The following is a 12,431-nucleotide window of genomic DNA, read 5'->3' as shown; positions in this document are numbered from 1 at the left end:
TTTTTTTTTTTGGGGGGTAGGGTGTAGGGGGATCCAAGAAATACCTCCTAAGGGGACCCGACTAAGCGCTTGGCAAGAATGGAGGCAGAAGTAGACTCAGGTTCTCTAATATGCCTTAGAGAACTCGAGACATGACAATTCAGGTGGACTGGTGCCCTCCTCTACTACTTTCACGACATGCCCAGTGACCCCAGCAGCGAGCGAGGCCCCTGCCCCTTTGCACGATACCACCACATACCCGCCCTTAACCTCTGGAGAGACAGAAAACACCACCTAGCGTCGACCGTGCGAACTACAACGTTCGGCGCGCGGAGGTTGTGGAGGAGGAGGCGTAGCCTAACCGGGCGGGACTTTCACCAATCAGATCGTTGGACGGGTTTAAATCTAAACCACTTTCTCCCAATGAAGGCTGCTGCTGTGTTTTCGAGGTCCGAGGGACGGGAGGGAGAGGGGAGGAAGCCAGAGAGGGAGGAGGATTTAGAAAGGGGGAGAGGGAAGGGGGGCGGTTTGTCTTTCCACCGCTGAAGTCTCCGCGCGCGAGGGAACCGAGTGCGACTTTAGAAGTCCGGAAGACGTGGCCTGGGACGGACTGGCGAAGTGAACTGTCCCGCCTCTTGAGAGTGGCCTCTGCCTGCATCCTCTCCTCTCTCCTCTTTGGTGTCCGAAGTATTTAGTACTATACCTCTGGAAGGACTTTTATTGTTTTCTCGGGAGCAGATCCGTAAAAGAAGAAGAATCTTTTGTGTCTCTTGGAGAGAAGTGTACCATGTGCTAGAACTGTTTATAGGCCTCACGGGAATAAAAGCCTCCAATATGAAGCTGTGAGTATAGGCGCCTTCCCTTGTGTCCTTTTTTTTATTATAATTATTATTAATTGCACGGAGACCGGCAACACAACTTGAAAAAGTAACAATGTGTATCAGCTGGGGAATATATTTCATTGACTACAGACATCCCACAAACATGAATCGTAGATACATAGTTTTAAGATCTATTTAGCCTCTCTATCTGTCAGTAATGATTCACATGAATCATAGATACTACATAGTTTTAGAAACTTGATGTTACGTAGAAAATATTTTATCAGATTGGCTTGTGTCAGTCAGTAATTATGTTTCTAGATCTAAAAAAAGGATTATTGAAATTAATAGTTTTAGAAACTTGGAGCTACGTAGAAATTATATTATCAGATTGGCTTGTGTCAGTCAGTAGTAATGTTTCTAGATAAAAAAAAAAAAAAAATTGGTTGAAATTAAGAAAACTTAAAGTACTAATAGTCACAATCTGTTTTGACTTTTTAAGGATCAAATATATATCTGTATCTAAAATATTTTTCTAACAGTTTCAGATGTAATTCTATATAAAAAATAAATTACAATTTATTGATCAATCAAATTATGTAGATGTTAAAGAGGCAGAAACTGCAGTGCTCGTTGACAGATATCTGTAAACGTATAGGAATATATAAACCACGAAAAACTAAGGGTAAACGCCCGGAATGTGATAATACCAGCAGCAGTGTCGTATAGGGTGACAAGTATTAAAGGTTTCATGACAAATATCAATCGGTAGTCATAGACAGAAAGTTTTAGCTGTCAGAGCAAAAAAGGGTTAATGTTTCGTTGGCGTGTTGAAATTGAACGTAACTATACGTTTGGGAGGTCTCACAATATTAGATTTGTTTGTGTTTTATATATATATATATATATATATATATATATATTATATATATATATAACAAGATCCCATAAAAACGCCAAAAACTTAAGAGAAAATACTATGTTTCAGAGACTATCTCTGAAATATAGTATTTTCCCTGTATATTTTTGCGTTTTTATGGGATCCTTTTATTAAATGGAATTTTGTTTGTAACAACATTTTTACCGGTCATATATATTTTATATGTAATAGCCACAATGCCCTCTTAACTTCTCAAATTCTATGACCAGTAGATTATATATATATATATATATATATATATATATATATATATATATATATATATATACAGTGGGATACTTAGATATCAGAGAGTTACCCTATGCATGTGGCGCGCGCGCATCCTTTGAACCTTGGGAAGCGAACGCCATCTCTCGAACGGTTCATTAAACAGCCCAACGAGCGGAGAGAGAGAGGAAGCTACGGAAGAGATGACCGAATGCATCATCCTCGCTCGCTCGTTGTTGACAACATATAGGTCTCGATAATAATCAATAGAGTGGATGACGCAATAATAATGCTTGGCTTTCACCGGGAGACGTGAGCTTCTGATTGCAAAATGGTGACATCACAGAGCTTTCTTTGTACCCTCTTTCAAAATTCCTTATAGGGAAATGCATCATCAAGTAGTAAAAATCAATCGAGTTACGTTTATCGACGATTGGAAGTCCCCACCGTCCGCCTCCGCCTCCCCTCCCCCCCCCCCCCCTTCCATTAGCAAACGCCCAGTTAGGAAGATGATTCTGAATAACCGTGATGAAGACGATGCTAATCCCGCTATGAACGGAGCCATTATGGTATACGAACACGTAACAAGTCGCCAATTAAGTTCTCTTATTGTTTGGGGAAGCGAGTATGAGGAAGTAGGAGACTTCACAGCATTACATAATAACAAGTAATGAGTGTTATGCGATGTTATATAGCGCGCTTTCTCTCTCTCTCTCTCTCTCTCTCTCTCTCTCTCTCTCTCTCTCTCTCTCTACTCTCTCTCTTTTAATTTTACTACACTAAATAACCACACTATACATTACTATATGTTTATATATTATTTCTCTCTTTCTCTCTCTCCTCTCTCTCTCTCTCTCTCTCTCATATACTTTTCTCAATAAGTAACTGTACACCACTATACATATACTCTCTCTCTCTCTCTCTTTTCTATTACTATTGGTTTATACCTGTACACAGAAAGGTACACTAGTTTATGTATTCTCTCTCTCTCTCTCTCTCTCTCCCTAATTTTTCCGTGACTTTTCAAGGCAAGCACGCACACCCTCCCCCCCCCCCCCTTTGCCTCTCAAGCATGGCGTTTATTCACACCATTTGCGACAGACAATGACTTACTGGTTTTTGCCCCATTGTTCCTGTGGGAATCCTGCCAGAATTCGTAGGATCCTTATTTTCGGTAATCACGAATTTCTCCAAGTGGTTTTTTTTTTCGTATTTTTAGCCCTTTTTTTATATGGACGGATGTATTGCATGTAGAGATACACTCATGGGCGCATGTATGCATAGTAATAGGGTTATATACCTGATTTCTTCTCTGTGCGCTGGTTCGAATCCACGAGAGGACGAAATTATTATCAATTAAAAAATTCCCCTTCGGTTAACATATATGAAAATATATTAATTCCGAGGTATAGCGAATTAGATATTAAAGGACATTTGTACCTTAATACAACACACACACACACACACACACACTCATATAAAAATATATAATATATATATATATATAGAATATATATATATATGCGTATGTGTTTATAAAATAATGTTACACGTGATTTTTTCTATCAAACACCACCTGGACCTTTGTGGTGTGTATATATATATATATATATAATATATATATATATATATATAATATATATATAATATATATATATATATATATATATATATATATTCTGTTCAAAGCCACTCGCTGTTGCAGGAAAATCTTAATGTTGAAAAAAATATATAAATGTGCATACAGTTTTTGTGTCCTGTATATCCACATTATTCCATGGAGTTGATGCAGATTATTCAGTGAAAATAACGGTTAGGTAACTTTCCTCTCTCTCTCTCTCTCTCTCACTCTCTCTCTCCTCTCTCTCTCTCTCTCGCAGGCACGACATGACGTGAACGTGACGAAATTCGTCCCCTGCTGTCAAAGATTGACTTTGATGATATATTAATCTCGCCAGTTTGATTGCCATTAGTAATATAGTGGTATCAGCAGTAAATTTGGTTTGTATTTTCGCAAAAAAAAAAAAAAAAAAAAAAAACAGAAAAAACAAAAACAAAAACAGCTCGTGTTAGTTGTAATGACTTTGCAATAATTCACTGTTTGCCCTTGTTTTTGCAACAGATTTTGTTGCAATTTTTTTCTCCAATGGAGAGCAGTTGCCATTGATAATAATTAATAATAATAATAATAATAATAATAATAATAACATTATTATTATTATTATTATTATTATTATTATTATTATTATTATTATTATTATTATTATTATTATTATTATTATTATCTTTCAAGTCTTTCATCTGTCGATCTTGCCATCTTTAACTGGCATAGTTTAAAGATTTATTTACACTGTTTTAATTCGGTGTATATTTCAGTAAAGTTAAATTTTCGTGATGTGATATATCTCAGCTACATTACTCATGTGTGTAAACTGACATCTTTTAATATCTTCAGTTTTATCAACGGCTATTCAGTAAGTTTATGATCTAAGTTTTCTTCACGCGTTGCCATCTGACGCATTATGTAAGAGCCTTGTCGCCCGTCTAGTGGAAAACCGATTGGTCAGCGCTGGGGAACATGTAGTTACCTCCTCCAGTACGTATACGTAACCCGGATTGTGACGCGGTTAGGAAACAAGTCTTGGCGCGGGATCTCTGCTGGCGAATTTTTCTTTCTTCTATTTTTCGCGCGAATGGAACGCGCGCGCAGTTACAAGTCCGTAACAAGATTTTGGCGCCACTCGCGTACATGTGATTTGCGATCGAGTGGGTAAAGAGGTTTTTTTGCCGTCGGTGAGAAACGCTATTTTAGCTCGAATTTGGAAGGGGGTTCGTCAGGGGGTGATTGGAGCCAGAATGTAAGGTAGATCCGAGGGGGACTTTAAAAGAAAAAAAAAGGAAAAAAAAAACGTTAGGGCCCAAGTACCCAAGAGCTTTTAGGTGGCAAGAATGCAAAAACATTTTTTTAGACACATTATATATATATATATATTATAATATATATATATATATATAGCATTATACTATATATATATAGATATACATCATATATATATAATACATAATATAATATAGTGTGTGTGTGTGTGTGTGTGTTGAGGTCGTCACTTTACTCCAAGTCTTATGTAGTAAAGTATAAAAAAATCATGAAATTTTTCTTGTTTTCCGATATTTTAGTGCAGACTGCAATATATTTATGAAAAGGCGTGGAATTTTTTACCTAGGCCAAGTAAGAGTTTCTTGGTCTAGGTAAAGTCATGGTTTTTCAGATACTTTAACGCTGAATTTTCCTCTAGAATCCAGGGTTTTCTTTTAAACCCTTTTAACTTGAAACAGCTGAATTGAAAATATATAACCCTTTTTTTAAACCCCTTCTTTCAAATATTTATTTATTCTAAACTCAGTCTGTTATGAAACCAATTTATCCATGTAATCCGGTGCGATATTGAAGTATTTTAATACGAGGTTTTATTTAGATAAACATAAAAAAAAACATTTGGTGTTTTTTTTAAGAATATTTTGCGAATGTCATGCAATCCAACACCACGCATGAAAGCACTCGAACCTGTCAGTTTCCCAAGTGCTTGGAAAAAGGCCCCGAAATGAAACTCTGACAAGTTTTCATTCGGGTTTTTTGACCTTTTTCGGTGTCACGGCGTTGAAGCCAAAGGAAGCGACCCATTTCCAGGGAATGGATTGACTTGTGTACGTGCCTCCCATTGAAAAGGAGGAGGAGGACGTTGTCTGTGACATTCATTATTCTGTGACATTCTTTATTCTGGGTCTGCTTCCTTTCCTCAGAGGCGTAGAAGCAAGATATGGCGAGAATGATAGAAGATGTATATGCGCGTCTTCAGATCGCTTACTTTCGCTCTCTGAAGAAATACTCCAGCTACGAAATGGGAAGTGCTTTATGTCGTAGCTGGCTCTCTCTCTCTCTCTCTCTCTCTCTCTCTCTCTCTCTCTCTCTCATTGGAGTCCTTGCCAGCAATTGTAGAGACGTCCCAATATACCGAAAAGATCGGCTGATATTAATACATGCGTGAAAGCAGTTTCATCATATTTCTCTCTCTCTCTCGCTTTTCCAGCGCCAGCGAAAGTGAGATTTTTTTTTTTCTGGACTGGTGCCTAAGGGATATACACTTACCAGTCGCGACCGGTCACTCCTGATTGCAAAGAAAGTGGTTTGGGTACTAAGAGTTTCCTGCTCCAGAAGACTTTTTTTCTTCTTCTTCAGAGCAAGCTTTTTTTATACATATATGAAGGGGGCGGGGTAGGAGACCCTGGAGACCGGTCAGAACATGCTCCAAGAGATGGGAAAGGCCGTTTCGTAATCGCTTGGGGACGCCTTTTGTAGAAGACCCAGTTTTTATTCTTCCCTCACTTTCTTTTCAACTTACTGTTTTTTTTTTTTTTTTTTTTCTTATCTAGGTATTGTTTATCCAGGGAAGGAGAATGAGTTTTGTGTCTATTTTTTTTTTAGAAGTAAACACCAATGAGTTTAGTGGAGAAACGAATCCACTGTTATGTATGGGTACATACATTTAAAAAATAAATTTCTACAGATAGCTCTCTAGATTTATTTCTAAATGTATGTACCCATACATAACTGTGGATTTGTTTCTCCATTTCAAGGCTCGTGCTACTATGAATATTTATTTTTTTTATTGAGTTTAGTGCTTGCTTATTAAAGAGCAGCTTTTTATATTTTGCCAGGACTTCATCTATCTAGTTTATCGAGAATAGTTAGGTCCAGTAACTGTATGGTAATGCATAATGTAATAATTAATAAATGTATTCTAACAAGCAGATCTTATAAGGTTGATGAATAGAATTACCTGCACCTTATGTGATGACACTTGAAGACAAAGCTGGCGACTTTAAAATTATTATTAATTATTATTATTTTTATTATTTATTATTATTATTATTATTATTATTATTATTATTATTATTATTATTATTATTATTATTATTATTATTATTATTGTTATTATTATTATTCATATTGATTATTATTATTTATTATTATTATTATTAATTATTATTATTATTATTATATTCGTTTATGCTTATTATTAAATAGCTAGACGAAGATTAAGATGATATATATTTTCATATTTTTATCAGTAATACAATAAAACCTTATGAAATGTACAACAAAGATGCTGGACACTTGTAAAAGGTATGAAATAGAAAATAGAAATCAGGTACAGTGTTTTGACAACTGTATGAGATTAGTGGTGGTCTTGGGTAGCGAAGAGAGTTAGCATTCGATGAAAGGTGAATTGATTACCGAATTACCTTATTGAAAAGACTGAAATGTTAGAGAGTTAATTAAAGACCACTGTAATTATGGCTTGAAAAGGTTCCAATGTCAGGTCATTCTTGAGTGCTCTTGTGTATGTAAAGAAGAATATGGCTAGCTCCGTAGGGGAGATAGTGCCGTCAGTGCACCTCATGTGGTGCACTGTGGGCATTACTGTAGGTTCTTTGCAGCGTCCCTTCGGCCCCTAGCTTCAAACCTTTCGTTCATTTTACTGTACCTCCGTTCATATTCTCTTTCTTCTGTCTTCCTTTCCACTGTCTCCTTACAGTTGTTTCAAAGTGCAACAGCGAGGTTTTCTTCCTGTTGCTTCTTTCAGACCTTTTTATTCTCAGTTTCTCTTTCAGCAAGGTTCTACATTTTCCATTCCGCATCTCGTCTACTATTATAATTGCAAAAACCCATTTGCGATGGTGAAGAGTTGCGTGGGTCTTACCCTGGTATCAGCAGGTCACATTTTCTTGTTCGTGATTATTGCCCTGGCTTCGTGGCCGCTTTCTCCGTGGTGCGGGTTTGTGATGCCCACTTTCCTCTCTCGAAAGCGGTTTATTATTTCTTTTCTCTTTCCATCTCGACGTTTTCTTTCATCTTGTTCGAGGTAATTTATATGAAGTACATTTTATTCCTGTCATATATTAGTAACTTCATGACTTGTTGAGGCAGACTCTCTCTCTCTCTCTCTCTCTCTCTCTCTCTCTCTCTCTCTCTCTCTCTCTCTCTCTCTCTCTCTCTCCTTTTGTTACAATGACTGTGCACAATACCTTTTGCATTCTTTGAGGACATATTATTTCGTATTTAGTATATTGCTAACATATTTGTGCTTTTTGTTTGTAGAATACTTTGGCTAATATCTTAAACTATATATAAATTTATTTTTCGTTCAATTATTCCTTTTTGAAATCAAGAAATCATTAGATTAGTAACAGCTTGTTATTTTACCTAAAATTAAACCAGCATATGCTTTCCCTGGGTCTTGCTTCCTGCGCAGATTATAAAAAGTACTTTTATTGTGAATACATCGTCATTTCATATTGTGGACCTCTTTAGGTTACAGAGTATTTATGGAGCAACCGCTAAAGCGTTCCTCCCATCCTAAAATGATACAGAAGCCTATCTTCACTAAAGTTAATGAAGTTCACATGTCATACATAGTTAATCACTGTCAATACAGATATCCCTAAAGAAACAAATGGTTAATCTGAGAATTAAATACAAAATACAAATTTTTGTATTCATAGAAAGTTAGAAGCAGCTGAGATGTGTTCTTCATAGAAATAATGATTTTTTTTTCTTGCAATGAATGTTTTTAAATAACCTTGATACGTTTGTATAGATTCTAATATTTTTAAAAAAAAACTGTGTTTGGTACAAAGATCAGATAAAGTAAGGAACACTGTGAGCTTCCTAAGAGAAAAATGAGTTAAAAAGACGCAGAATTTGCAAGACAAACAAACAAAAATGTTTTCTCTTTTGCCGGTTTCTCCTCAGGATGTTACATGAGGCTGTCGAGAGTAAAACAAAAATGAAAGTGTTCTTGAGATGTCCTTCCCAAACTCGGGGTGTATCTATCTACTCCCTGGTAAAACTTTCTCTTCTCCTGCCCACGGGTTCTCATTCTTTCTTTCTTTCTTTCTTCTCCCTCTTACCTTAGATCCGTTTCAATTGTAGGCGCTCTCTGTGGGATTCCTCCTGCGCTATAGAACCTTCCTTTGTTCAGTAGATTGGGAAGAAAGCTGTCGGAATTCTTAATCTTTGCTCTTGGAAACGAGCTGTAAAGTATTTACAGTTATGCGCTGACTTTGTTCTCTTTTCAGGATCTCCTGTGTCTTGGTGGTATTTGTTTTGTCCCTGTTTTGTTGTAATAGACGCTGGTCTCTTTACGGAACTTAGTCCTTTTTATTTGCTCCCTAGAACTGATACGTAACTGAAAAATTACCCTAAAGATATTTGGTTTCGTTTTGTTTGTTATAATGGGTTTGCTAGCTTATTGGAAAAATGGTGGTGATGATGATGATGATGATGATGCAGTAGAATAGAAAACGTGCTGTTATGCGACCATCATCATCCATGACATAGCTCTTGAAATATTCAAGTGTCAACTCTTGATGTTGTGCTTGATTTGCATGCACGTTTTCTCCAGTTGTCATTTGTTCAATATACTGTTTATCTTCACTCTTCAGAAGTATGCCATCTTGTTTGTTTTTTTATCTAAAGGGTATTTGCTGCTCTGGCTCTCTACAAACATCCCAAATTCTTCCGGGTGCTTGTCACCCCGAGAAAGTTTCGCAAGCACGCAAGCGAAGCTTTCGCTTGTTATCGGGATTATCAGCTGCTGGGCCTTTATCCAAATGATTGGTTTTATTATCTGGTAGCTTGGAAGTGACTCTTGGGTATCTTGACCTCCGCCGTTAAGGAAGGTGTGTTTTCTCCTCAGGTAGTTAAATGTTTACAGATGTACACAACGATTAAAATAGAAATTTCTCTTCGAGATTTCATAGCCCGTTTTTAAAAAGAGGAAACGTAGACCAGGAGACAGTCCTCTTCAAGATGTAGGTAGGATTAGGGCGAGAATTATCTCTCCTCATTCAGTATGTGAATGATGCCATATAGGATTCTCGATTATTTACTTCAATGAAAGAATAAATCGGGAAAGGAAGCAAAGGCTTTGCTTAAAGGATGAATAGATACTTTTTCTTTGCAACCTTGTATTTTCTAAAAGGTTGCGTACCTATGTCTGCATAAATCCTTGTTAGAATATTTTCGCTTATTCTAAGAGGTTCATTGTAAGTAGGTGTCCTTCTTTTGTAGTCAGTAATGTGAAACGTGATAGATTTTAAAAATATGGTCTGTCAGACATTTGTTTTGCTTCTTGCTGAGAATCTCGGATACTAGCAGTCCAACAATATTAAGTTGTTTTAACTTAATTTTTTATGTATAGAGTGGGACTTCTGACGTATGCAGACAACCATGTACTAGAGATTTAAGAGGTTTTTTATGTATTTTATTGACCTACAGCTGTTTTTATTTTTATTTATTTTTTGTTGGGGGATGGGGGGATTATCAGAAATAGCAACGGCAACCACTTTAATTCGGCATTAGCAGCAATAATAGTTCCTGAGGCTATCATTGCTACAACGTTTCCCTTCTTTCTTTTCAGTGAACATGTCTTCCATTTCCGGTGCCTTTCTTGTTCCCTTGCGTTCCCTTTTCGCGGGTTTGCGTCATTTTTCTCTCCCATCACTCCCCCCTCCCCCTCCTCCCCGTCCCATTTACGTCGGTAACCCTTCCAGTATCCTTTTTGTTTTTTTTTCTCCCCCGGGGGCGTAGCTCCACCGCAGCCTTCACTTTCTCCAGTCTCATTTCATATTCAACTTTTGGTCTCTCCGTCCAGCTTCTCTGGTCTGTAGCTTTAAGCTTGGTAGACCACAGAGTATCTCTCTCTCTCTCTCTCTCTCTCTCTCTCTCTCGTTTGTATATAATATTCAGAATTAAGAACTCAAATTTGAAAGCTGTCTCCATGCATTATAACCGGAAGTTCTGCGAAAAGAATTTGCACACAGAATTGTTGTTTCACAACAATGACTTCTGGGTTCCTTTGTTCCTTTTATTTTGATTTTTCCACACTATAATGTCGATTAATGTCATTCAATTAGAGTTTTTCCAGAAAGAGAAGTTTATTTATAATCTTCCACGAAATCGAGAGAAGATTTAAGTGCCTGCTTCACCAAAGGGGGTCTTTCAAATATGCTGAATCATATGACGCATTGCGACTCATTTTTATTAGTTTTTTTTTAGTTTTTTTTCCTCACAGCAGCGAACGAATCTTCAAAACAATAATGGTCACCATTAATTCCTACGTCGTGATGCTTTGAAGAAAGCTATTCTTGTGAAAGCTGGTTGCTCTTTTATGTTGCTGCTTGGTTGTTAATGAGGGAAAAAAAGCACGAGTTTAAAGCCAAAATGAATCTGGGAATAACGGAAAAGTTAAGAGAAAATGAAGGAAAGAGAAATCGCTTTTCGACTGTTTTGAGTCTCTTGGCAGTCATGGATGGCTGAAGAGACCTGGAAAAGTAGATGCTATTTGAGGTCATTTTACAATTGTTACAAAGTGATGTCGAATTGGGTGCGAAATTCAGGTGTTTTCAGTGTTCCTGTGTCGGTTTTTTATTAAGAAATTACAGCGCTCGTATATTGAAACCAATGTTGGATTCGTATCATCTGAGGGGTATCAGTGTCCTTTGGTGTTTTCAGTGTTCCTGTGTTGTTTTTTTATTCAGAAATTAAAGTGCTCGCGTTTTGAAACCAATGTTGGACTCGTATCTTCTGAGGGGGCATCATTGTCCTTTGTCCTTTTCGTAAACGCATTTATAACATTTTTTTTACTTCTAATTTATTGTATATTTTCTGTCCAGTTGTTTACAAAAAAACCAACGATAGTTTAAAACCTTAAGAAATTTTTGTAATTTCATTAAAACAACGTTTTCTCTGGCTTTCTTGATCACAGTTTATTCTCATTTCCGCATAAAATGAGGCCATCCAACGTAATTATCCATTAGCGTTTCTCCCAATAACAATCAATACCCAAGTGAGTGAAAGCAGAAAACAGAATGAATATAGTTTTTTTTAGTGAGTTTTCATAGCTGAATGGACCAAGAAATGCTAAGTGCCTGGATTTGGGAATATGTAAGAGTAACAAAGCTTTAAATGTGTATATTAATGCGCTTTTTTAATTAAGGCCATTAGCAAGAAATCAACGATTAAGGGTATTTTACCAACGATGGAAACTTAATTCAGAAATTTGAACCATAATATATTGCGTCAGCTTCACTTTATTAATTAAACTAATACACTTCCAGCATACAAGTAATTAAATTTCTTGTCCCAAGTGCTTCATTCCAGTTATATCATATGCTCACTTAACTACCCCAGGCTCTTCATTCCAAAGGCTATAGTAGATTCACATCAACCGTGAATCTGATGTCTAGGCCAGTCCCTTATAGATACTTTTTATTTACAACCTTGCATTTTCTAAAAGTTCTCATAGGCAGGATGTATGTTCTACCTTTCCTGAGGGATACGTCTTTCAAAAGTATCTCTCAGGAGAGGTGGACTATGCATCCTGCCTACCTATGTGAACTCTCTCGAGAGACTGAGAGTT

General features: G+C 36.8%; 1 protein-coding gene across 1 annotated transcript in view; it reads left to right on the top strand.

Annotated features, from left to right (window-relative positions):
- Nucleotides 1-540: 540 nt before the first annotated feature.
- The window catches only part of LOC135196454 (mucin-2-like), a 28,911-nt gene continuing 17,020 nt past the window's right edge, over nt 541-12,431 (top strand). The window contains exon 1 of the mRNA XM_064223296.1: nt 541-821. Coding sequence (XP_064079366.1) covers nt 814-821 — 8 coding nt within the window. The 5' untranslated portion in view covers nt 541-813. The remainder of the gene's footprint in view (nt 822-12,431) is intronic.

Source organism: Macrobrachium nipponense, chromosome 17 (genome assembly GCF_015104395.2).
Source record: "Macrobrachium nipponense isolate FS-2020 chromosome 17, ASM1510439v2, whole genome shotgun sequence".
Classification (NCBI taxonomy): domain Eukaryota; kingdom Metazoa; phylum Arthropoda; class Malacostraca; order Decapoda; family Palaemonidae; genus Macrobrachium; species Macrobrachium nipponense.
Note: the sequence above shows the minus strand (reverse complement) of the source record. Positions and strands in the feature narration are given on the sequence as shown.